Consider the following 27,752-nt stretch of genomic DNA (forward strand, 5'->3'; position numbering starts at 1 on the left):
TCTGACCAGTGAGACTGGGAAGGGGGGCCTCTGTGGACTGAACAGTGTGGGAAAAACCCTGTTACTTTTTTTCTCACCCCCACTTTTTTCTCACATTTAGGAGGCAGTCCTAAACGTGGGCTGTGCCCAATCGCACAGGGAGGCTAAAACTCCAGATATCCATCCAGAGGACAAAGAACAGAGGCTTATGAGATACAGCCAGAGATGGTGGGGACTGGGGGGGAAAGCGACTGACTAAACCTGTGTTTGAAGTAGTGGACTGACCCCCCCAAGCAATGACTATGGTTGGGCTGATAAGTGGCAACTTAGTGGCTTGAGAATTGAACCTCAGTATCGAGCATCACCTAGGTCTCCGAGTGAGCTCTAAGCTGTGAAGTCCAGAATAGCATACAAAAACTTTGAAAATGCAACTGACATTGGAAACAACCCATAGAAAGTGGGATGGGACATGTGGTCTTAACCTGACCAACTGACTTCTGAAACAAACAAGAAGTCAACATTCTCTAGAAGACTTTAACACGATTCATCAGTCTCATAACAATACTCAAGTGACCAAGAACTAAAATACAATACAAAATTATGCAACCTATAAAGAACTAAGAAAATCTTGGGGCACCTGGGTGGCTCAGGCAGTTGAGCTTCCGACTCTGGACTTCAGCTCAGGCCATGATCTCATGGTTCGTGGGTTCGAGCCTCACATCAGGCTCTGAGCTGGCAGTGTGGAGCCTGCCTGGGATTCTCTCTCTCCCTCTCCCTCTGCCCCGTCCCCTGTGTCTCTTTCAAAGTAAATAAATAAAAACTTAAAAAAAAAAAAAGAACTAAGTAAATCTCAAGAACTCCAATGTAGATATTGAAATATTCAGATAAAGAATTTGAAGGAGCAATTATAATGCTCCATGAAGTAAGGATGAACACTCTTGAAATGACTGGAAAGATGAAAGTTCTCAGCAGAGAAACAGCAGTTACAAAAATGAACCGAATGAGGTGTGCAAAACTGAAAAACATTACAACTGAAATAAAATATTCATTGGATGGGCCGAATGCCAACAAGGAGATCACAGATTTCAATCTTAAAGCTAACACAAGTGAAATGATCCAATTAGAACTACACAGAGAAAACAAATTTAGGCCAAAGCCTCAGGAGTCTGTAGGACAATGTCAAAATATCTAACATTTGTATCTTTGGAGTCCCAGATGGTGAAAGAATTGGCACGGAACAAATAATTTAAAGAAATAATGGTGGGAAATTCCTCAAATTTAGTGAAAGACATTTATAGATTCAAGAAGTTCAAGGAACCCCAAAGTCAAAGATAAGCTCAAAGAAAAGTATACTCACATGCATAATAGTAAAGCTGTTAAAAACCAAAGAAAAAATCTTGAAAGCAATCCCCAAAATAAATAAACAAATAAAAAGCTATGTTACATATAAGGGAAAAAATGCTTTGAATGACCACGGATGTTTCATTAGATACCAGTAAAGCCAGAAGGCAGTGGCACAACAATTTTAAAGTGCTGAAGGAAATGAACTGGAAAACCAGCATTCTATATCAGTACAAATATCCTTCAGGAATGAAAATAAAGACGTTCTGGGGCACCTGGGTGGTTCAGTCAGTTAAGCATCCGACTCTTGGTTTCAGCTAAAATCATGATCTCATGGTTTGTGAGTTCAAGCCCTGCATCGGTCTCTGCACTGACAATGTAAAATCTGCTTGAGAGTCTCTCTCCCTCTCTCTCTCTCTCTGCCCCTCCCTGCTTTGTGCTCTGTCTCTCTCAAAAAATAAACTTAAAAAAATTTTTTTTGAAAGAAAGAAAATAAGACCTTCTTTGATGAGAGAAAACCAATTGAATTTATTGCCACCAGACCTGCTCTTAAAAAAAAAAGTGCTGAAGTTCTTTGAGTAGAAGGGAAATGATATCAGAGGGAAACGTGGAACTTCCAAAAGGAATGGAAGATAACAGTAAATATCTGGGTGAATATAATAAACATTTTCCTCCTCTGAAGTTCTTTAAAAAGTCAGCACTGTTGTTGGGGCGCCTGGGTGGCACAGTCGGTTAAGCGTCCGACTTCAGCCAGGTCACGATCTCGCGGTCCGTGAGTTCGAGCCCCGCGTCAGGCTCTGGGCTGATGGCTCAGAGCCTGGAGCCTGTTTCCGATTCTGTGTCTCCCTCTCTCTCTGCCCCTCCCCCGTTCATGCTCTGTCTCTCTCTGTCCCAAAAATAAATAAACTTTGAAAAAAAAAAAAATTAAAAAAAAAAAAAAAGTCAGCACTGTTGAAAAGCAAAAAATTACAACACAATTTTTGGTGTCTTAAGTGCATATTGTTAAGTGAAAGCAATCCGTCTGAAAAGCCACATACTCTATGATTCCAACTGTATGACATTCTGGAAAAAGCAAAAACTAGAGACAGCAAAAAGATCAGTGGTCACCAGAAGTTGGGAGGGAGGAAGGGAGAATAGGAAAAGGGATTTTTTTTTAGGGCAGTGATTCTATTCTGTGTGATACTGTAAAGGGGATACATGACATTATGCATTTATTAAAAACCATAGAATGGGGGCGCCTGGGTGGCTCAGTTGGTTGGGCGGCCGACTTCAGCTCGGGTCATGATCTTGTGGTCCATGAGTTCGAGCCCCGCGTCGGGATCTGTGCTGACAGCTCTGAGCCTGGAGCCTGTTTCGGATTCTGTGTCTCCCTCTCTCTGACCCTCCCCCGTTCATGCTGTCTCTCTCTGTCTCAAAAAATAAATAAACGTTAAAAAAAAAATTAAAAAAAAAACCCATAGAATGTACAAAACAAAGAGTGAACATTATTGTAAACTATGAACTTGAGTTAATAACATTTCAATACTGGTTCATTAATTATAAAAATATTTCACCATAATATAAGGTGTTAATTGGATAAGCTGTTGGAAGGGGGTGGATAGGGATATGGAAACTCTGTCCTATCTTTCTTAATTTTTCTGTAAATCTAAAACCTTTCAAAAATATGGTCTGGTTATTCAAAAAATATGTCCATATTTTAAAGGATTTAAGAAGGAAAACAAAGCTAAGACATTCTAACGAAGAAAATTCTAGGCCCAGATAAGTTTCCCTGGTAAATTCTAATAAACATTTAAGAAAGACGTAACATGAATTATACATGATCTCTTCCAGAGAAGAGGACTGACAACTTCTTTTTTTTTTTTTTTTTTTATAAAATTTTTCTTTTCAACGTTTATTTTTGGGACAGAGAGAGACAGAGCATGAACGGGGGAGGGGCAGAGAGAGAGGGAGACACAGAATCGGAAACAGGCTCCAGGCTCTGAGCCATCAGCCCAGAGCCCGACGCGGGGCTCGAACTCACGGACTGCGAGATCGTGACCTGGCTGAAGTCGGACGCTTAACCGACTGCGCCACCCAGGCGCCCCTAGGACTGACAACTTCTTATCTCACTTTTATAAGGCTTGCATTACCCTGACACCAAAACCAGATAAAGACACTACAAGAAAGGAAAACAACAAATATTTCTCATGAATGTAGACACAAAACGCCTCAACAAAATATTAAAAAAAATCAAATCCAGCTATTTTAAAAAGAACAACATACAACCAAGTGTGGCTTTTCTGAAGGACGCCAGGCCGGTCCAACATTCAAAAATCAAAGTAGTTACCATATTCTCAAACTCAAGAAAGTAAAATATAATCAGATCAGTAGATACAGAAAAAATAATTGAGAAAACACAATATCTATTCATGATATTAAAAAAAAAAAAAAAAAAAAACTCCCCAAACTAAAAACAGGTGGGGTTTTTAAAAATTAGGTGAGGGGTATATTAGAGCTAATGTTGTGCTTCACAGTAAAAGACCGAGTGCTTTGCTGTAAGGGAAAGCATAAAGCAAGCCTAACATCTTGCTAGCATCCACAGAGAGTTCTAGCTAGTTCAATGAGGTAAGCGGAAGACACTTCCAAAGAAAGAGGTAAAACCGTCTGGATTTGCAGATGATATTACTGTCCCCGTCACGGGCTCTTGGCCTGATACTTTGTCCTGCAAGGGTGCGTGTGACAATGTCTGGAGATATTTTTGGTTATCGCGCTGGGGGCGGAGAGGATGCTAGTGGCATCAAGTGACTAGAGGCCAAGGATGCTATAAACATTTTACAGCGCACACGATAACGCCCCTTTCAACAAAAGAATTATCTAGCCCCCAAAGTAAGTACGTCTGAAGTTGAGAAACCCTGGTCTACATAGAAATTCCTAAGAAAATTACACCAAAGCTTCTAGAACCAAGTGAGTTTACCAAGTCAAAGAACATAAGGTCAATATACAAATATCAACTGTATTCCCATATATACCAGCTATAAAAAAGAACTAAGAGTGTGCATGTATGGTGTGAATTCTTATTCTGTCATATTCCCACTGCCAGGTGAATATGGGATAAGGTTAAAAATAACTAGCACCCTGGGGAGCCTGGGTGGCTCAGTTGGTTAAAAGCATCCCACTTTGGACTTTGGCTCAGGCCATGACTTCAGAGTTCACCAGATTGAGCCCTGCATTGGGCTCTGGGCTGACAATGTGGAACCTCGTTGGGATTCTCTCTCTCCCTCTCTCTGCCCCTCGCCCACTCACACTCACTCTCTCGGTCTCAAAATAAACAAACTTAAAAAAATAACTAGCACCCTTCAAGTGCCAGGCACTTTATGTTTTCTCATTTTTTTTAAGTATGCTCTACTCCCAACGTGGGGCTGAAACTCATGACCCCGAGATCAAGAGTCACACGCTCCACCAACTCAGCCAGCCAGATGCCCCTCATTTTAATCTTCTGAATTTTATACATGAAGAAATAGACTTGGTAAAGTATCAAATCACACAATTAATGAGGAGGTGCATTAATTCAAGGCATTTCAGATATAAAGTCCAATCTTTATTATATAATAAGTCCTACCATATTAAAATCTACTTTAACAAATTCAAATGTTAGAAAATAATTTGCAAACTCTTTACCTACAAAAATGTGTTATTCTTTATCATTGAGAAATTAGATTAGTATTAACTAAATTTCTTATTTCAGGTGCTTTTTTCTTCAATGTTAAATTTTAAAATAATAGCCTTTGATGCAATTATACTAGGGTTTATTTATATTTATTTCTTACCTTTCTTTTCTTGAAAGAGATCTGGTCGAAGTAATGCCAGGATCTTTTCTAATTTGAGGTTTTTCATACTTTTAAAATCAGGGAAGAACATATCAATAAACTTATTAACGTTAGCTATACTCTCTTCAATATCACAGAGCTGAGATATATGTTGTCTTTCCAGATATTCTTGTAAACTGTGGAAATCCAAAATGTAATTTAAGATTATTGTAAGCTGAAATTTAATAACCATGCCAGAAAATTAAAACTGGTAATAAGTTCACAAATACTTTAATGGTTTAATAAAATAAACAAAAATTAAATTTTCATGTAAAGTTGTATCTTTCTATCAAATCAAAAAATATGCATTTAATTCAATTTTTTGTTGAACGAATCCAAAACTCAATTACATGAAATCATGTATGTTTTGACTTTTTGGGAGGATAAAGAAGACCAACATAAAATATGGTTAAACACGTTTTTCTTTCCTTCATGTTAAGCTTTCCAGGTAGTTTCTACTTTCCTTAAGGTCGTCTTTGAGTCAAGGATCATTTAGAAGAACATGGTGTGTTTTCAAATACATAAGACACTTTGGTCATATTTAAAAAAAATTTTTTTTAATGTTTATTCATTTTTGAGAGAGAGAGAAAGACACAGAGCATGAGCGGGGGAGGGGCAGAGAGAGAGGGAGACACAGAATCCAAAGCAGCCTCCAGGCTCTGAGCTGTCATCACGGAGCCCGATGCAGGGCTTAAACCTACAGACTGTGAGATCATGACCTGAGCTGAAGTTGGCCACTCAACCAACTGAGCCACTCAGGCGCCCCAGTCATCTTTTTATTGTTTATTTCCAATTTTATTGGATTATAACTAGCAAATGCGTGTGGTGAAATCTTAATTTTAAAAAATGTGTTAAGGCTTTCTTGTAAACAAAGAAAATGTATGTGTGGGATTTAAGGCTACATATATTTATAGAGTATATGTAATTCTATCAGGGCACTTTTTGATGACTATATCTACTTCATAAATGTTGTTTTCACATCATGTCCTTCTTTATTAAATTTAGCACTTGTAATGTTCAATTCTAATACTTTATTTTGCCTGGATATATATATATATATATATATATATATATATATATATATGAGTGTGTTTTTAAAACTTTTTATTTTGAAAAAATTAAATTGGTAGAAAAGTTGCAAGAGTATGATAATGAACTCTAGATTTACCAACTGTTAGCATTTTGCCACGTTTGTTCTCTCTATCCCTCTCATCCCCCTCCCCTCTCCTGTGTGTGTGTGTGTGTGTGTGTGTGTGTGTGTGTGTGTGTTGACTGAACCATTTAAAAGTAGGCTGCAGATATTTTAACCATTCACCCTCCTAAATACTTCAGGAAAGTTTACTTGATATAAAACTTTTATCTCATAAACTGTTTATATTCAAATTTCACCAATCATAAAATAGTGTCCCATCAATAGTAATTTTTCCTAATCCTGGACCATACATTGCATGTAATTGTCCTATCTCCCTGGTCTCTTTTAATCTCTAACAATATTCAGCCTTCTTGTCTTTCATGATATTGACATTTTGAAGAGTCCAGGCCAGTTGTTTTGTGAACTATTCCTCATTTGGGATGGTTTCAAACTACTGGATGGACCAATCGTTTCCTATTACTTTCAGGATACGAATCTGTGTCCTTGTCACAAGATGATATATGCAATGTAAGTTTTTCCTATTGTCGGTGATATTAATGTAGTTGAAGTGATATCTCCCTTCAAAGCGTTTTCTCCATTGAAAAGCTACCATTTCCACTTTGTAAATAAGAGGAAATCTGAGAGGACACAATCTGAAAGTGTATATATTTTTCACGCAATGGTTTTAGCACCCATTGAGGATTCTCCTCTGTGTCAATTGTTACTATAATGGTTTTTAACTTTTTTTTAACTTTAACCTTGTAATCTCTGTATTTCATGGGATAATTAACCTTTTCATACTTAGTATAATAGCCATATACTTAACTATATTCCTTCCATCTTACTTTATATATACTATTTATTTTAAATTATACTTTCTTCTTTTTTCTTTCTCCCATCTGCGGGTCTGAGCAAGTTGCTATCCATTCCGTGGTATTCCCTTGTTAACATAGAGGTCCCATGTATACTCATCCACTGCATCAATGGTCACCATCTTTAACCTGCTTCCGTAACCAAACGCATATGTTCTGAGTATTTCCTGCATCCTGGCACACACTATTGCTCAGCTCTAACACTCCACCCATCTCCACTTCTGCAAACTCGAAAAAGAACCTTAAAATGCTGTGTTACTTCTTCATCTCGTCTTTCTCCTCTCTGAGGAGAATTGTTTCCCTTCGCTTTTTTCCCTCAGATGGAAGTATCTCTTTTCATTTTTTGTTTGGACAAGTCTTCCCTCAAATATCTTCCAGGAGATATATTCCTAAGCATGTCCCTGAACTTTTTCCTTTGCTCCACTAGGTAAAGGATATCCTGGCTTCATTAAGATGGGGGGGGGGGGGTCTGTTTCTCTCAGGAGTCTGATGACAAGTCCCATGCCAGTCCGAGATTTGTCCTTGTAAGTTAACTTATTCTCAGTTGCTGCCAGACAGGCAGTTGGTGGAAAGGGATTACCTAAAGTGCAAGTCACTGGGGGATGCACTGTCTCTAAGAAATTTTAAACCATTTCTTTTATTTTTTTTTAATTTTAATGTTTATTTTTGAGAGAGAGAGAGAGAGAGAGAGAGAGCAAGCAGGGGAGGGGCAGAGAGAGAGGGAGACATCAGAGCTCCAGGCTCTGAGCGGTCAGCACAGAGCCCGACGCGGGCCTCAAACTCACGAACTGTGAGATCATGACCTGAGCTAGAGTCGGACTCGATCGACTGAGCCTCCCAGGTGCCCCTTAAGCCAATTTTTAAACTAAAAGTTGGGCTGCTTCTTAGCATCACCATGCACCAGCAATTCTAAATAGCGTTAGTGGTATGTTACTACTCCTCCTTGAAAAAACAAAAACAAACAACTTTTCTCCACATTCTGAACAATTCCTGTGGTTATAATGTGTTAAATTTTAATAATATATGTGTGGGCTTCAAGTTGGCATTTTTATTATTTACATTTAATAAACAGTGTGCTCTAGCTTCTACTCTGCATATAAGAATCAATTCTAAAATAACAGAGCTATTGGCAGATTGCAATTTCTGGAATTTATCAGGAAACAGGAACTTTACGTATCTCTATTGACATCCAGTGAAGATCAATTTTGAGAATGTCACTAGCAAATCATCAAAACTTAAGGCTTGCAAACAAAAATTGCACTTTGTTTCTGTGATAGACTAATATATATAAGTATGCAAATGTTTTCCTTTCTAAGAAAACATATTAGTATAATTAAACAGTATTAACCTATTGTTTCATTTTTGATATTATAATATTCATTTTTTACTTTTTGCTTCTATGTTCATATATACACAAAATTTTGTAAAGGACAATTTTCACTATTTATGGGTTTTTTTTTTCTGGCTATTATTGTCTTGCTCAATAGCTAGTACTAAAAATAATATTGTCATGGGCCGCCTGGGTGGCTCAGGCAGTTGAGCGCCTGACTCTTGATTTCCGTTCAGGTTGTCATCTCACGGTTGTGAGATCCAGCCCTCTGTTGGGCTCCATGCTGGTGGAACCTTCTTGAGCTTCTCTCTCCCTCTCCCTCTGCCCCTCCCCCACTCACTCACACTCTCTCCCTCCCCAAAAAATCCTTTAAAATTTTTATAAAAATAAAAATAATATTGTCATATAGAGGAGAGGGGTGTTAAGGAAATTATCTGCTTGGGGTTCTGGACATCCTAAGTACACCACGGGCTGTTCTTTGTCTCTGGAAATGGCATACAGTGTGTCTTCCCAAGATATTCCTGTATCTGTGTTTCTCTGCATCAGTCGAGACTGGGCCACCGTAAACGCTTTCAGTCGGCAAATGCATGTGTTTCTTCGTTTCAGGAAATTTTTTCCCTATTATTCGTTGAGTTATAGCTTGTTCATCTGTTCTTTCTTTTCTGTATGGAATCTCTCTTATTAGCACATTGATCTTTCCAGTACATTCTCCACGTTGTTTCTGGTCTGCTCTCATGAAGTCTGTCTCATTTTTTTTCTGTCCTTTGAGCTACTTCTTGTATCTGATTTTCCAAGGCATTAAACCGAGTCTCAAATGACTATCAGACTGAATTCAGAGTTCAAATCATAATTTATTTTATAGTTCAAATGGGAAGTCTCTTTTTATGTGTATGTAGCACTTGGATCGCAAGTATTACTATGATGATAACTCCTATTACTATTATTTTATTTGAGGACTTTTCTATCCTTAGTAGTTCTTTTTCACTGGACTTGTGTTCTGGTGTTTGTGTAGATCTTCCTTTGGCCACTAGGCTCCCCTTGGTAGACAGTTATTTTTCTTGGTTTGTTTACTGGGGCTTACACCTGGTTTTGAGTGTCTTAGGTGATGGAAACCCTATGGCTGAAAGGCCAGAATGACCTCTAGGCTACCAGCGAGCAGGTTGTTGTTCCTCTGGTAAGAGCCATTATGGAGCTGGTCCTCAAAGGCAGGGAATTTCAGTAATCCCACTCAGCTCCGTCTTGGGCTTTCAGAGGGTCAGGAAGGCCCAGTGAAGTTCAGTGTCAACCTGGCCCCGGGAAGTCACAAGTCTGTGTTTGTTCTTCCCAAGGCTGGTGGTTTTCTCCAGATTCTTGTCCCCTGTGACCTGTCCCCTCCCCTTCTCTTTCATTCTGTACACAGAGTTCCAGGCCTCACCTGTGGCCAGATGCTTATTAGTACAGGTTCCCTTTGATTCCAGAGAGGCAAGAAAGGTCTGGAGATGGGAATAGATAGTAGGGGTATAGTATTCAGACTGCTCTGATCCCAGAAATACTTTTAAAGATTATTTTAGAAATTGTACCTATTATCTTTAATTTAAATGAGAGTTTTATAAAAGAAAAACCTGCTCTCTACAAGCTATGACATGTATAGGAGATAAATAGGTTACTAAGAATACAATAGACACTTTGTGTGGCCAGAGAAATGCAATATATTATAGGAGGTCGGAACTATCATCTTTACTCAGTCATAAGGATTTAGAGCAAAAGGGACTTTAGAGATCATTTAATTTTCACCCATCTCTGTATCCCCAAGACCTGGCACATAGTAGGACTTTAATAAATACTACATAAAGGAAGGATGTATAACAGAATAAATGAGTGAATGAAGGAAGGCAGGAGTGAATGAATTAGTGAAAATGGCCAGGAACTACTTATATGTCTCTGGACAATGTAGCTAATAGAACCATGCCCTTCCTCTTCTGTAGAATGACCAGAAAACAGAGATAAAGGACTCTGACCTTTGCGTTCTTAATATACCGATTAAGGAGACAGACATGTAAACAGATAATATACGTGCCACAATCAGAAGTCATCATGAACAAATTTGGAATGCGGATGAAAACCATGGATGCCTGAACCATTTTCCTGATTCCTACTCCCTCCTCCCGGCCAGCCATGGGGTCCAGTGGGCAACTGACAACACGAAGAAAGTTCTCCCAAACCATGTGGGTTCACATGTGAGTTTTTCTCCATAGGGCAAACACTCCAACAAAGACGGGGAGCTCTGTTCACGTTCACAGAAGGAGGCACCTACCACTCCCAGTCTAATTGTCCTGCTTTTAATTTCCCTTCTTCCTCACCCACCAGTACTCCCTCCTCCCAATACCCATAGAGGAAGGTGAGGAGGCTTTGAGGTGGGGGAAGGGCGGCCATAAAGAAAAACAGTGAACAAATGGATACATCATTCATGAGAGTTTTAGTTCTTTATCCTTTAGGTTTTAGATTTACTTAAAAGATGAAAGCAGCAGGGCACCTGGGTGGCTCAGTTAGTTAAGCATCCAACTTCAGCTCAAGTCATGATATCGCGGTTCATGAGTTTGAGCCCCGCATCGGGCTCTATGCTAACAGCTTAGAGCCTGGATTCTGCTTCAGATTCCGTGCCTCCCTCTCTCTCTGCCCCTCCCTTGTTTGTGCTCTCTCCCTCTCTCTCTCTCTCTCTCTCAAAAATAAATAAACATTAAAAAAAAAAATGACAGCAGCTGTACACAGCCCCTGTTATGCTCTGCCTCCAGAACAAGAGCTGTGAAAACAGATTCCCAGACAAACGAACTTGAACCCCACCACTCCATGCTGCCTGCTGGTGGCCACTGCTCAGAGTAATGACGGGCAAAACGCAAACGGAGTCTCTAAGTTCAGAAAAGAAATACCGCAGACTTTGCCAAAGCAAGATTAACACATCTCACTCCATGCCCACCCTGCCAATTCCCTCAGTTGTTCATCTGATTATGCCGGTATCGAACGTTTGGAGACAAATGCTTTCCAAAGTCAGATGTGACACAGACTTGCCCCAGAACAATGGCACCAGTGGAATACTGACTTCTTTTATGCCAGCTGCTAACAATGAGGGTTTCACAGGACATTTTTTTAATGGCTCAGAAGTCCTGGTATGAAGCCTGGTATCTTTTTGAGCACAACTCTCCCCACCAAACCTTCCCTCTGACCACTGACCATCATTCCCTGTTAAAACTGTGAAAGTAAGTACTACTGTTTACAAAGCTCTTTGTCAGCAGCCAACTTACCTATAAGTCGCTCTATCCCACTCAAAACTTGCAACGAATGACATTAGTTCCTACTACCTAAAAAGCATCGGTAGGAACCAGCAGATGTAGCTAGTCAAGAAAAGCTACTGCACACATTAATAGGACAACAAGGAAAGTTCTGGAGATTCCTGGCCAGAAAATGCAATGAAGATGCTCTGTCCAGCCACATGATGAAATCTCAAGACTCAGAGACTCTCACCCACCTTTCTTTCAGACATAGTTCCGACAACTCTTGGGTTAAAGTGGACTTTCTGAGTCTTCGGGGGAATAAAAGGCACAAACGCCAGTGCATGAAACCGGGACTGTATATATTACATTCATTTTCAACTATTTAAAAACCCATCAGTGAAAACATACAACCATTCAGTTCTTAGCAATTCATAACCAACTGCCGAAAGTAAGAGGGGAGAGTACATCTGATGTCTTTAGGACCCGGGGCAGGTGGGAGTGAATGTGGGGAGACAGCAGAAAAGATAGGCCTGGCAGGGATTACACATGGTCCCAATCTATCCCTGGGACCCCAGGCTGGGAGGCCACACTGGTGTGCCCAGCTTTAGAAAGACAAACGTAAACTCTAATCCTCTTGACATACACTTTCAGGGAAATCCCAGCTTTGCCGAATATACACTTTTTTTAGACTGACTGGAAGAAATTCTTGTGGTTCCAACGTAAAAATGTGTGTTCTAAATGTGTACCTCAAAATGTGTTTGAGGTATTTGGACACTACGCTTCACTACGTCCTCATACGATGTAAATGGTCTCGAGTTACCTGTAGCGTTTCTCCTTCCTCAGCGTAGGTGGGGCCACCTCATGGTGATGATCCTCATCCACCTTAGTTTCAGTCTCGGGATTGGGTTCAGTTTCTTCCCAGACAGGCTGTTCTTCATTTCCTTGAGATATCACTAGAATATGGCTCAGGCCATTTGTCATAAAAAGGACAAAATCTTCAAAGTCAGGCTACAAAATAAGAGGATAAACTACCTACTTCAGGCTTCTGATATGGATCGACAAAAATGGCAGCCACCACCCAACTCAAGCAACATCCTCCCCTTCACGATCACAGGGCAAGGGAGTGTTCTCTTTATAAGCCCACTGCTAACAAACACATCTTTGAAGGATAGAGGTTCACAGCTAACAGGGATTGATCTTAAAGATGATCTAATAACCATCCTCGAACTTCAGGATGCTTCCAGATCATCTGACGGGGCTTGCTGAAACACAGATTTGGAAAGTCCAATCCCAGAGTTCATGATTAAGTAGGTTTAGGATGGGGCTTTAGAATTAGATTTTCTCAAAAGCTCCCAGGTAATACTGAGGCAGCCGGTCCAACCTTTTCCTGGGGCCAAGAGAGATGGTTGGAGTGTCACAGCCAGCTGACAAAGTGCTGTTCACTAGAGCTTTCTCTGATGACAAAACACATTCTGTGCTCTCCAACAGAGGTAGCCACATGCAGCTACTGAGCACTTGCAACTGAGACTCTGAATTTTTCATTTGATTTGGTTTTAATGAATTTAAATTCAAATGGCCACAAGTAGCTAATGGCTACCATATTGGACAGTACATTTCTGGAAGCTATGTCTTCTGACCCCTAAGCCACTGAACTTTCTCGAACACAGCACTGTCTTTCTTAATACTCCCCCAGGCAAAAGAGAAAATAGCTCCAGACACAGGCTTTCAGATAATGAAAGGATTAAAGCTTCCCTGTGAGCCTTTATGACAAGGAGCCTTCAACCTGGGATAAAAATCTATAGGAAAGGCCTGGCTATTCACTTCCAGAGGCCAATGCAGAAAGTCTGAGAGGACATAAGTTAAATAGGTCTTCACTTCAACAAAATACAATTGGACCATCTGCTTTTGCTCAGCTGCCACTGTTTCTACTGGAGACTGCATCACCGCCTTCTTTGGCATTACCACGATATGGACCCCAATAGGACAACAGAAGCTTATTTGGCTGGCTAGACTTATCCGTTTGTTTTTCTAAAATAAGGACTCAGGGGTGCCTGGGTGGCTCAGTCGGTTGAGCATCCGACTTTGGCTCAGGTCATGATCTTGCAGCCTGTGAGTTGGAGCCCCGCGTCGGGCTCTGTGCTGACAGCTCGGAGCCTGGAGCCTGCTTTGGATTCTTGTCTCTCTCTCTCTCTCTCTGCCCACCCCCCCCCCACCCCCCACTCATGCTCTGTCTCTCTCTGTCAAAAATAAATAAACATTAAAAAAATATTTTTTTAATAAAAATAATAAAATATGGATTCAAAATATACACTGTATCCGAAAACAGAGTGGCTTTTTTTTTTTTTTTTTTTCTAATTTTCTTACCTGGTCTGCTAGTCGACTGTAGAAGTCCCTTACTTGCTGTTCAGTGAGCACTCTCTTATCCTCTATTTCTATGACAAATCCTGCCTCGAGAATCTTTCAGTAGAGAGGAAGGTCAGATCCAGACGTGTTATGGGACCACATGTAAAACAAGTCAAGGACATTTGTTTCCTGTGCTTAACAGATTTGAATGAGTTTTCAGGTAAAATACTTCAATACGGTCCATAAGGTTTAAAGAGGCTTAAAAATACATGAACAAAGAAGGCCCTTTTCAGGCCTCCTATATTTCAGTTTTCAAGGCTTGAACCAGAGACTCCTCAGTATTTCTTTTTTTGTTGTTGTTTAAAAAAAAATTTTTTTAACGTTTATTTATTTTTGAGACAGAGAGAGACAGAGCATGAACGGGGGAGGGGCAGTGAGAGAGGGAGACACAGAATCGGAAGCAGGCTCCAGGCTCCGAGCCATCAGCCCAGAGCCCGACGCGGGGCTCGAACTCATGGACCGCGAGATCGTGACCTGAGCCGAAGTCGGACGCTTAACCGACTGAGCCACCCAGGTGCCCCTCAGTATTTCTATTATTTAAGTGACTTTCCCCAAAATGTGAAAGAACTAACTAAATTTCAAGGGAAAATATCATGTTCTGAATCATTCATAAAAACATAAATTTATAAGCATTTTTTTAACCATCTATCTTCAAAATCGTTTTAACATTTTTAAAAAGGCTCTCCTTTGTTGAGGCTTTAACTCATAATCTAGTATAGTTTATAGCAAAAACAAAAAAGAACTATCCAAATTATGGGGAAGGATAGAATTTAACATTTAGTCGTGATTTATCATTAAAAAAACCCTTAAATTAATGATAAATCCAGTTTGTGTGCCACTCAAGTATGGTAAAATGAAACAAAGAGAAGTTTGAGACAAATAAGACAAATCTAATGAGGTACTAAACGATGAAATATAAGTATAATCCGGGTTCAAAGCAACTCAGGAATTACATTAAACACCACCAATAATTTGAGCTCTTTTTGACCTGGGAGTATCCAGCACTAGGTACCTTTTGCTTCTATTATAAAAGTCAACACCTGGGGCGCTTGGGTGGCTCAGTGGGTTAAGGGTCCAACTTTGGCTCAGGTCATGATCTCATGATTTGTGTGTTCAAGCCCCACATTGGACTCTGTGTTGACAGCTCAGAGCCTAGAGCCAGCCTGCTTCAGATTCTGTGTTTCTCTCTGCCCCTCCCCAGTTCATGCTCTCTCAAAAATAAATAAATGTTAAAAAACAAATGTTTTTAAAAGTGTTTTAAAATAAATAAGTAAAATAAAATAAAATAAAATAAAATAAAAGTCAACACACTATTGGTTCTGCTTTCATTTGTCTTGTTGATATGGCAGAGCACTACTTACATCTTTCTGAACCCTCTTCTGACCGTCCCATCTGAATAACTTCTAAATATTCAAATCATGTCTTTGTTACATTACTTAGAGTCTGACAACAGAAAATAAAATCCAAGAAATATTTAAACTCAATAACTTCTCCTTTACCCTAATTGAAAAATATCGTGTGCTCATTTTCTTTCTATTCAAAACATTCTTTTTTTTTTAATATGAAATTTATGGTCAAATTGGTTTCCATACAACACGCAGTGCTCCTCCCAATAGGTGCCCTCCTCAGTGCCCATCACCCACACCCCCCTCCCACTCCCCATCAACTCTCAGTTTATTCTCAGTTTTTAAGAGTCTCTTATGGTTTCGCTCTCTCCCTGTCAAAGCACTCTTTAGATTTTTTTGTCCTGTTTGTTATTAGCCCTTTACTGTATTCCACAGAGGTGAGGTATTTAGGAGATCCTTGTAATTTACATATCTGAAATGTTATTTACTATGTCAAAACAACAAAAAGATCAAGATGAACTTATGATTAATTGTACTGCCCCAAATTAAAAAGAATTATAGAGTCTTGAAAAATCGTTACTGTGTCCTAGCTATTCAAACACACTCGAATAAGGAAGAGTAAATCATTGCATTGTGATATTATTTCTTAAAACTTTATCAAGTGTAAGAAACATATGGGGGATTGGGGTACAGTTTTGTGCCCCCCCAACATACACACCAAAATCTGGAAGGAAAGGGCTACCCTTAGAGAGTGATATGACTTAAATCAACTCACAAATGGAAGAGACCATAAATACTATGAGCATGGACCTTCTGCTTTAGTGTAGTTCAGTCAACGAGAACGCTGCTGTAGCTAAAGAAAGAATGCATGATGGGAAGTTCATCAAGAGACCTCCAATCCCTCCTGATAGCTCCCTAGGTGACATCCTCTATTTCACAGACAACATTCTTTCAAATTTCAATTCACTGACGCTGTTTCAACGCCAAGTCATTGTTAAGGAGTCAGCAAAGTACTGCCTCGTTTTGGAAATAAAGCCTGTTGGAGTGCAGCCACTCCCATTTGTATACATCCTGCTTATTGCTGCTTTCTCAATGCGATGGCAGTTAAGCAGTGGTGACAGAGATCATATGCCCCACAAACCTGAAACAGTTACTCTCTGGCCCTATATATCTGCTGACCTTTGGATTAGAATGCAATTTTCGGGGCACCTGGGTGGCTCAGTCGGTTGAGCGTCCGACTTCAGCTCGGGTCATGATCTCACAGTCTGTGAGTTTGAGCCAGGCGTCGGGCTCTGTGCTGACAGCTCAGAGCCTGGGGCCTGTTTCAGATTCTGTGTCTCCTTCTCTCTCTGACCCTCCCCCGTTCATATTCTGTCTCTCTCTGTCTCAAAAATAAATAAACGTTAAAAAAAAATTTTTTTAAATAAAAAAAAGAATGCAATTTTCCTCTTAAAAAAATTTATTTTGGCTCTAAAGCAAAACAATAAATGCTTCCTTACACTCCCATGTATCTAAAAAGGACCCTGCATTTGTCACAACATACAGGAAACAAAACAAACCAATGTGAGCTTATAACAAGTTTGTGTTGCAAATAACTAAACGGGAAGAACATGTGTTATAATCCAATATGAGGGCTATAATTTTTATCATTAATATTGGACACTGGTAGAGCACAGTTATTTAAATAAAGATGCTTGAATAGGCCCAGCCTTTGTAGAGACAATACATTCAGAGCCTTTAAAGATAACTAGCACCAGAAATTTGTTATGTTCTATTTTACTCTAAACAGTAAGCTTGTCTCTAAATTGACAATTAAGAGGTTGTTATGCTGCAATTAATTTAAAGTAAGGTTGGAAAATATCACTTACTTTTTTTTTAATTTCTAAAGATTTTCTAGCAATCACAGCATCGGGCTTGATAATAGCAATACTGTATAGTTGCTCTAGGGAAAAAAAAATAGAAGAATTTCATTTTCTTGACACAAAGTCTAGATAATGAAGGATTTGGCAATTAGAAATGTAAAATATGGAGTGCCTGAGTGGCTCAGTCAGTTAAGCGTCCAACCTCAGCTCAGGTCATGATCTCACAGCTCATGAGTTCGAGCCCCACATCGGGCTCTGCGTTGATGGCTCAGAGCCTGGAGCCTGCTTCGGATTCTGTGTCTCCCTCTCTCTCTCTGCCCCTTCTCCACTTATGCTCTCTCTCCCTCTCTCTCAAAAATAAATAAACATTTAAAAAAAAAATAAACGTGAACTGTTAATGTCCAGTGAATGTGCGTCCATTGACAGCTTTGCTCTTATTACAGCATTCCAACTACCAAAGAGTTTCTGCTTAGAACCAAAGTGCAGCTCCTATCTTTGCATGCAGGTCAAACATTCACAACAATTGGTGGTCCATAGGCAAAAAGAAAAAAAAAAGTTAGGTAGGCACTAGTTATTTGAATACAATGGATTAAAATCACACCCATGATCCATCCAGCTCAGTATCACTGATGAGTAGAGCTACAATGCAAGCAAAATTACACACTGATGGATTTGACCATCTAGAGATTTATCCACATTTATCTACACACTCTTCTGATGAGTTTTTAGTGCATAATAGCTTGCTGAGCACGCTGTTTGTCTCTGCTCCAAGGTATGAACACACACTCACACACCTACACAGACAGTCCACACACAAGATCGTTAACTGGAAAGTAAACCGGTGTGTGGGTCATTGAGGAAGAAATTGTTTTCATGAGGTTCTGGAAGATGATGAAGGATGAAATAAGAGGAAGCTGCTGTCTAGTTAGTCACAGGGCACAGGAATGCCCGGTCCCGGGTAACCTCAGAAAGGCTTCAGAAACAGAGACCAAAGGAAAGGCAAGAGGAGCAAAAAAGTTTGCTTTTTAATAGCGGAGTCTCATATTAGCCTACCAGTCCCTTACCAATGACATTGATGTCACCACCAGCTTTTTGTTCTTGCAAGTAGTGCCTTAATGAGCATCCATGTACATGAATCCCTTGCCATTACTTTGAAGGAAATTTACTCACCGGCACTTTCATAGGGTGATTCCTCACCATCTTCCGCATCTGAGTCCACAAACACAATTTCATGATACTGTGGAAGAGAAATGCAAGTAGAAGTTATATTTTAATATGATAGGAAAAGAATTTTTAGAAATTTTGTTTCTAATAAATATCTATAATCCAAGGGATAGAAGGTAAAGTGGGAATGTGCCTGCATTTATCTAACACTACTTTTCCTGATCTTCCCACTAAAATAAAATAAGGAAGGTTGAAAATGATTGGGGTGGGAAGGCTATCAGAAATCATGCATACATGCTGTTTGGAAAATGATCAACAACCAAAAGACCTTAAAATTTAAGAAGAGCACAAGGAATAAAATAAGAAAGAAGCAGAGATTAATAAGTAAGAAAGCGATAAATACACAATTATCATGTTATAGATCAAACGGGCATTTGCTGAGTTGCTAGATCTAATCCTGACCATTACTCTTGGTAAACTAGCAACAGCAAAAATACCTCCTTAACTTATAAAAAAAAAATTGTACTGCTCAAAACAACAGCCAATTTTCTACCATAGGGTAAAAAACGAGGAAGGATGGGGATGGGGTGCCTTAATTTTTTGAGAATCCCTTAAAGTGCTTCTGTGATTCTGTTTTAACTACTTGAAAGGTATAGACATTTACATATATACATTTTTTGGCAAGAGAATGCATAATGTCAGAGTCTCAATGAAATAAAGATCCCCAAATGTATGGAAATGACTATACTGGAAGCATTTGTTCTTACTATAATCAGGAATCAGATAATCATGCCAGCTATAACTTCAGATTGATCTGACTTTATAGTTGCTGAACGTATGCTGGCCAGTAGGGCAGCCACTAACCACATAAGATTATTTCAGCCTTGGAATGAAATTAGTCCAAATTAAGATGTGCCATAAGTGAAAACTACACAGCACATTCCAAAGATTTAATATGAAAAAAAAAAATGATTGTAGAATACCTTATTTTTATATTGAGTACATCCTTAAGTGGAAATCTTTTTAATACACAGGGTTTAAAATTTGTAATTTCACTTCTTTCTTTTCTGTTGTTTTCAGTGTGACTAGTAGCATATTTTCAGTCATGCATGTGGCTCACAACATGACTTGCACTTTATTACTATCAGACAGAGTTGTGCTAGACCAGACAATTAGATAAGAATGCTAAATAGCAAAAGCAGTCAACAAAATGGAATAATAAAAATAAATATATTAATACACTTCCTACATTCACACTGCTATTAGTTAAAACAGGATTTTATCCTGTGAGGACAATCAGACCAACAACAATACAAACGCAAAACAGAGCACACATAGAGAAAGCTGGATAGAATTAAGCCATTAGGAGTTTATACTCAGGAGTCACTCTGCCTGACATGAAATTCTGGTTTCGCCATCCACTGACTGCCTGTTTCTGGGAAAATGACTCAATGTTTTTAAGCCTTGTCTTATTGTTTGTAACTCTCTCATAATATTTCTTGAGATTCCCATTCAAGATGCCAACACAGAAGGCTCCTGAACTTACCTCCTCCCATAAACACGCCAAATCTACAGCTATATACAAACAAATTTCCTCTGAAAGAAACCCAGAGAAAGCCTGAGCAGCTCCTACCAATCTGGTAAATGAGGGGGGAAAAAACCATATTGAAATGGGTAGGAGAGGTTGAGATACAACCCGACCATAAACTTCACCCCCACCACAGGGACACACCATTGGGAGGGAACAACCAGCATCTCCCTGAGGAGTGAAGGGTTTGGACTCAACATATAATGCCCCAGATTTTAAGACTTCCAACTGAGAGACGGGTCCCCAAAATGCCTGGCTCTGAAAGCCAACTGGGGCTTGTGTCCATGAGTCCCAGGGGGTCACTGTAAACAAACAGTTCTTAACAGGCCAGTAAGAACGGGCTGTGGCCATCCTATCAAGGCTCAGGGTACCAGCAGCTCAATGACATGGCCAATTTTTCTCTGAAAGAAGCCTATTTGAAACTCTTGAAAGCTGTAGCCTGGGAGTCAATCTCCTAAACTAACACAGAACTAGCAGCTGACTGCAATCCTTTCTGGAGACCAGGGAGGCCAGCAGGCGCCATCTTTGTACTTTCTCTCTGCCTGGATCCAGGTGGCTGATATCCACATGAACATGGCTTGAGCACACACCTGGCACCCCACCCCAAAAGAACACATCCTTTTATAGCCTGGTTCTGGCAGCCAGCAGAGCTAGTGTTCCTGGGTTCAGCATACCCGGCAATGGATAAACCATCCGTACAGAAAATCAGTGAGAAAACAGTGGATTTAAACTATATGTTAAACCAGATGGACTTAACATTTTCAACACATTCCGTTCAAAAGCAGCAGAATATACATTCTTCTCAAGTGTACATGGAACATTCCCCAGGATATATCATATGCTAAGCCGTATCAAGCGTCTTTTCTCACCACAATAATAACCTAGAAATAACTAGAAATAAACTAGAAATCAACTATAAAAAGAAAACTGGAAAATTCACATATCTGTGGAGATTAAACATGTTACTGAACAACCAATGGGTCAAAGAAGAAATCAAAAGAGAAACTAAAAAATACCCGAGACAAATATTTAAAAAAAAATACCTGAGCCTGGGTGGCTCAGTCAGTTGAGCACCAACTTCGGCTCAGGTCATGATCTCAGTCCGTGAGTTTGAGCCCCACGTCAGACTCTGTGCTGACAGCTCAGAGCCTGGAGCCTACTTCAGATTCTGTGTCTCCCTCGCTCTCTGCCCCTCCCCCACTCATGCCCTGTCTCTCTGTCAAAAATAAACATTAAAAAAAATTTTTTTTTAAAGAATAAAATAGTCAGTAATCTAAAGTATTACCTGAGGGCGAACCATTTCACCTGCTTCAATTTTCCTCTCCTCATCAATCAAGTTAATAATTTTTTGATTAACAAGTGGGGCATTTGCACCAATGATCTTGGCAATAATTTTGCCATTCTATAAGGGAAAAGAAAGCATAAAGTAAACTCATTTTCAGGATAAATCTGGAATTCAACTTGACTAAGTCACCCCATGTGGCCTCACATCCCCATCAATTCTTTTTAGCTATTACAATTAGCCATTTTAATCTTTTTTCTTCATATTTATTTACTCGTTATTCATTTTGAAAGACAGAGTGAGAGAGAGAGCAAGCGGGGAAAGGGAAGGGGAAAAAAGAGAGGGAGAGGGAGACTGCATGCTCTGAATACATACTGTCAGTGCAGAGCCCGACGTGGGGCTCGATCTCATGAACCACGAGATCATGACCTGAGCTGAAATCAAGAGTTGGACACTTAACCGACTGAGGCACCCATGCACCCCTGCAATTAGCCATTTTAAAATAAAGTATTAGTGATGTAAAAGTACGTCTTGATTTAAAAATCCCAGCTCTTTGAGTTCTGCTTCCACGTTGCCTGTCCTCCTTCAACCAAAGGCAAGGCAGCCCTGAATTACATTCAACAGTTCTGTACAGGCCTCCCAACCTTGCCTTCTCTAATTATTATTGACACTATGCCCCCTTTCATCCATCTTTCAACGTATATTTACTAAAATCTGTCTACTGGCACAATACCAGGCATGATGGCATGGAATGGCAGTCCTGGTACATGGCCTAATTACATCACAAAAAAGGAGGGGAAAAAAACCAACACAGACAAAATATGTAAAATAACAATCATGACAAGTACCACCAAGAGAGGTACAAAGTACTGGGAGTATCTACAAGAATTTGTCATGGTCAAAGAGATCAGCAAAGGTGCTTACTGATATCAGGGTTAAAATGTGTAAGATGGGTAAGAGATAAGTAGGCAAAATGGAGAAGAAAGAGTATTCTAGACAAAAGGGATAGAGATGCAAAGATCCTGAGGCCAGAAGGGAATATGGCAAATGTGAAGGCCAGCTGAGAAAGTGAGGGGATGCCTGGAATGAGAAAAGGCCCAACAGTGAAGGGGAACCAGACCATGCAGAACCTTGTGGGTCATGGAACAGCACAGCCTTTAACCTAAATGCAGTGGGAATCCTTAGGCATCATTTAAACAGAGGCAGTGACCACAATTAGAACTGTTATTTGTAAAGATCCTTTCACCTACCATGTTTAGAGTTAGAAGGAAGCAGGAGAAGATGTTTGTATACAAAGTAGGGCTATCCTAGAGGTGATGATGAGAGAGATGATTGCTCAGTCTATGGCTGTGGTGACGGAGATGGAAAGAATGGAAAGATGCAGATGAGTGTGAGAAAGACTTGGGTAATGAAACTGACAGGTCCAAGGTCTGGAGTGTTTTGGGTGTGATGTTTTTGTCAAGAAAGTAGATAAATTAAGATGTTAAGCACCAAATGAGGTGACACTTAGAAGACCACATTTCCTGGGGATGGCGGGGGGGCGGGGGGCAGGTCTGGTGTTGGACCAGTCCCTTGTGAGACGCCCTTGAGACACCCAAGAAGGATGTCAGAACACCAGTTGCATACACACCTCTGGAGCTCAAAGTCTAGGAATCGGCTGAAGATGTAAACTTGAGTTCTTTATATACAGGTGGAGACAATGGAAACTGTGTGGAGACAATTTTCTAAGGAAGGTATTAGCATGATAAGATCAAAATTTACTGGCTGAATAAAGAAACGTAAACCTGCGGGGCACTTGGGAGGCTCAGTCAGTTGAGCGTCCAACTTTGGCTCAGGCCATGATCTCCTGGTTCATGAGTTCAAGCCCCATGTCGGTCTTTGCACTGATAGCACAGAGCCTGCTTCAGATTCTCTGTCTCCTTCTCTCTCTGCCCCCACCCCTGCTCATGCGCTCTCTCTCTCTCTCTCTCTCTCTCTCTCTCTCTCTCTCTCTCTCAAAAATTAAACATTAAAAAAAATTTTTAAAGAAAGGTAAACCTGGAAAGGTGATGGAGGGGAATAGCATCTAGGTAGGCAAAAGGGAAACCAAGTAACAAAGCCAAAAGAAGCCAATGTTTCAAAAAGGAGGGCATGGCCACCACATTCAATACATGTGAGAGGTACAGCATGATGAATCTCAAAGTGTCCGCGTATTTAACAACAGGCTGGTAAGTGGGTACATTGGCAACAGCAAATTTGCTTGAATAATGAGACAGAAGGCAGATTGGATGGGTTGAGGAATTCATGGAATGTGAAAAAAAGTGGAGTAAAACTAAATATGCAAACTCTTCTGAGAAATTTAGCTATGAGGTAAAAGAGGTGGGTGATAGCTGGAGAGGGGTGTGGTACCAAAGAAAGTATTACTTTTTAATTGGAAATGTTGAACCATCTTCAAAGGACATTCAAAGGATCCAGGTGAGAAAGGCTTAAATAAATACTGGCATTCTAGTTACCATTCCCCACTAAAAGGAACTTTCCAACAATTCTGGGGGCCTTCTAATGCGCCTTGCAAAAGCCTTTCCTGTGGAAAGTTGCTGAAATGAATTTCTTGTCAGCTAAGGGTGGGGAGCAATACAAAGAGCCCCTGTGGGGACATTTTTTTCTTTTAAACAAGGGATGATGTGATGGGGATTGTGTGCTCACAGACTAGATTCTTAGATAAAGGATTATAGGTGTGGTTATCGCAAGGAGCGATAAAATCTGAGGCATAACTACATGAGCAACTGCTTGAGGTGCACTGGAGAAAAGTTTACGGGCAGTTAGGGCGTCAGGAATTGAGAGGCCAGGGTATTGGGCAGGTTGCCAATGTGGATGCTGAAGTCCCTGGGGTGACGGCAGGACACGGGTTTGAAAGGAAGCCTTTGAGGCACACGCCAAAGTTCTCAGTCATCGACAGAACTGATTTGAAGTCCAGTAAATGACAGGAGTGCGGGTGGGGGGAGAGGAGGTTTAGCCAAATAGCTAAATTAGCAAGGAAAAGACCTCTAACTGGCAAGGAAAAGCAAGTTATCAAAGTAAGAAGAAGTAAAGGGAATACCAATTCTACTTCTGGCCTCAAGACACATAATCTGAGACACCAGTCACCACTCTGGGCTGCAGAGAAACGTGTCCTAAGTTAGAAGCCAGATTTAAGGTAAGTCAAGGAAATGCAGCAAAGCCCCAGAGTCACGACTAAAGAGCCTAGGAAGTGTGCTAATTGCTGCTCTCAATTCCAGACATCACACAATGTGAGCGTTGTGGGGAGAACGGGGAGAACTGAGTCAGGAAAAGAAAATTCTGAGCATTAGAAGGATGAACACTGCACGATTGGGAAGAAGGGTGGACTCCTCCTCCTGGCACTGATTGCAGATAAGAGAGCCCAGATAACTGGGCTGGATGGTCCAGTCAAGGAGGGTGGGCCTACTGAACAGGCCTGACTAACCCTGCAGGGTGATGATGGCGGTCCCAGAGCTCCAGCCTCTACGTGGCCTTACCCCTGGCCAGTCTTCCTCGGTTCCATGTTCCTAACTGCTACTGCTACGAGTCTCCTCACTGTTCCTAATACTAGCCCACCAATCCCATCTCTGGGTGTTACCCACTCTGCTTCCGAAACTTTGTCTAGGCCCAGGGTCAACGAACAGTGACCCAGCACAGAGACTGCATTTTGACAAAGCTAAAAAGACTTACTATCTGACCCTTTACAGAAAAAGCCAGCTGACGCCTCATCTAAATCATCAAATCCTACATGTCCAACTGAGAGCAAGATCTGAAGGCAACGTCTAATATTCAATGAACCTAGGAATTCAATTCCTTGAAATAGTTGCAAGGGACTTATTTAACAGAAGCAAAAAGTTATATCCAAGAAATGATTTTTTTTAATGTTTATTTATTTATTTTGAGAGAGAGAGAGCAGGGGAGAAGCAGAGAGAGAGGGAGAGAGAGAATCGCAAGCAGGCTCCATGCTGTCAGTGAAGAGCTTAACACGGGGCTCCATCTCATGAACCATGAGAGCATGGCCTGAGCCAAAATCAAGAGTTGGGCCCTTAACCAACTGAGCCACCCAGGCGCCCGTACCCAAGAAATGTCTTTAAATAGCTATTTCTAATACAAAAAAAAATAATAATCGAAGTATCCAATAGCAGAGGAATAGTCCAAGCCCTCCCTGGGAAGCCTTTCCTTACTATCCTCACTTTCGGGTTCTGCAGTAACTACACTCCAGGCCACATAACTTAGCTTTTAACTGTATATACGCTCCTTCTAGAAAACAGCCCTTACCATGTCTTCCTGATTATTAAAGTTGTATTTCATCACAGAATATTTGGAAAATATTAAAAAGTATAAAGAAGAAAACTCAAATATTGCATCCTTCCCCCATACATAGAAAACCGCTATTAACAATTTGGTGAAGGGGCGCCTGGGTGGCACAGTCGGTTAAGCGTCCGACTTCAGCCAGGTCACGATCTCGCGATCCGCGAGTTCGAGCCCCGCGTCGGGCTCTGGGCTGATGGCCCAGAGCCTGGAGCCTGTTTCTGATTCTGTGTCTCCCTCTCTCTCTGCCCCTCCCCTGTTCATGCTCTGTCTCTCTCTGTCCCAAAAATAAATAAACGTTGGAAAAAAAGAGAAAAAAAAAAGAGAAAAAAAAAACAATTTGGTGAATACTCTTCCTGTCTCCTTCCTTCTACACATTTCTACATACAGAGATCAAAGCAACATATATTATAAAATAGTGATCATATAGGTATTTCCTTGTATTTCTATACACGAATACTTACAACCAATTCTCTCCTACTGCGTATCTAGGAAATTTCTCATTTTTCACTCCTGTAAATAATCATTCAGCATACCAATTTCTGATTATTTCCTCACGAAAGGTAAATACCGTCTTATTTTTCTCTTTCCTGATAAACTCAGTGTGTGGTAGTCTAACCTCCTCAACCCATTACAGGCTTCTAGAGGTCAAGTTACCAAATATATTAATAGACAAGGAAAGACAAGGCAAAAAAAAAAATCGGCAATTATTATAATCAGAAAATAATAGTACCACGGTAATTTTACAATATTTAACTCTAAATTGGAATCTGATGATATATTTTGGATGATGAAGGTACTTACAACACTAAAGAGAAAAACAGGTTCACATTTATCTCTAAATGACTGCAAAATTGCAATGTTGTCAGCTTCTGCCTGAAAAAAAAATATATAATAATAAAAGCAGCTATATCCAGGTCATGAGATACACAAGGTTGAAAACAATGCAGATCACATAAAGTTTTTATTGTGATGTTTCCTACAGCATTTTCTGAGGATGTCACATGTGTTCTCAGGATCAAACCGTACACACTGGTGACTCAGGCCGTGGGTCAGGTAGCCTCGACCTTACTTCTCACTGCTCACCTCTGTGGTACCCAGCCTGTGGCTCAACTCACCTACTTCCATTTGTCAAACCACACCCATGCTTCCTCCCTCCTCACCAGCTCTGGCCCTTCCTTTTCCAACCCAGGACAAGTGTCCCCCCTCCAAGAATCCTGTCTTGCTCCCTCCTGCTGTAAATCCTCTCCTGCTCCACCCGGAACTTTCCTGCCTCCCTTGGGGGCTCCAAGGTCCCTTTCAGCAATGCACCGCCGCCATATGGGCCTGTCTCACTTCTTTTGATCAGATCTACGAGGTTTCATCTTCCTCTTTGCACATCACTCTCCTTCTGCATCGGTCACGGAGCTTTACGGGGACGTCCACTCTCACCACTGTTATTTAACATGACACTAGAGGTCCTAGCCTCAGTAATCACACAACAAAAAGATACAAAAGACATCCAAAGCAGCAAGAAGGAGCCAAACTTTCGCTCTTCACAGATGACATGACACTCTATGTAGAAAACCTGAAAGACTCCACCAAAGCCTGCTAGAACTGATACACAGATTCAGTCAAGTTGCAGGATACAAAATCAATTGCATTTCTATCCACCAATAATGAAGGAGCAGAAAGAGAAATCAAGGAATCCATCCCATCTACAATTGTGCCAAAAACCATAAGATATCTAGGAATAAACTTACCCAAAGAGGTGAAACAGCTATACTGTGAAAACTATTGAACACTTATGAAAGAAACTGAAGAGGTTCCAAAGAAATGGAAAGACATGCCATGATCATGACTGGAAGAACAAATATACTATCCAAAGCAATCGACACATTTAATGCAATCACTATCAAAATACCAACAGCATTTTTCACAGAGCTAGCACACATAATCCTAAAATTTGTATGGAACCACAAAAGACCCCAAATAGCCAAAGCAATCCTGAAAAAGAAAAAACTGGAGACATCACAATTCTGGATTTCAAACTAT

The 27,752-nt window shown here is 40.4% G+C and overlaps 1 protein-coding gene across 4 annotated transcripts in view; it reads right to left on the reverse strand.

Annotated features, from left to right (window-relative positions):
* The window catches only part of NME8 (NME/NM23 family member 8), a 56,056-nt gene that overhangs the window by 20,874 nt on the left and 7,430 nt on the right, over nt 1-27,752 (reverse strand). For all 4 annotated transcript variants that reach the window (XM_047839740.1, XM_047839759.1, XM_047839732.1 and 1 more), the window contains exons 5-11: nt 26,523-26,594; nt 21,396-21,512; nt 18,529-18,595; nt 17,365-17,438; nt 14,112-14,204; nt 12,568-12,755; nt 5,127-5,302 (exon numbers count right to left, since the gene is read on the reverse strand). In XM_047839740.1, the coding sequence (XP_047695696.1) occupies nt 5,127-5,302; nt 12,568-12,755; nt 14,112-14,204; nt 17,365-17,438; nt 18,529-18,595; nt 21,396-21,512; nt 26,523-26,594 (787 nt within the window). The remainder of the gene's footprint in view (nt 1-5,126; nt 5,303-12,567; nt 12,756-14,111; nt 14,205-17,364; nt 17,439-18,528; nt 18,596-21,395; nt 21,513-26,522; nt 26,595-27,752) is intronic.

The sequence above is a fragment of the Prionailurus viverrinus genome, chromosome A2 (assembly GCF_022837055.1).
Source record: "Prionailurus viverrinus isolate Anna chromosome A2, UM_Priviv_1.0, whole genome shotgun sequence".
NCBI classification, from domain to species: Eukaryota; Metazoa; Chordata; class Mammalia; order Carnivora; family Felidae; genus Prionailurus; species Prionailurus viverrinus.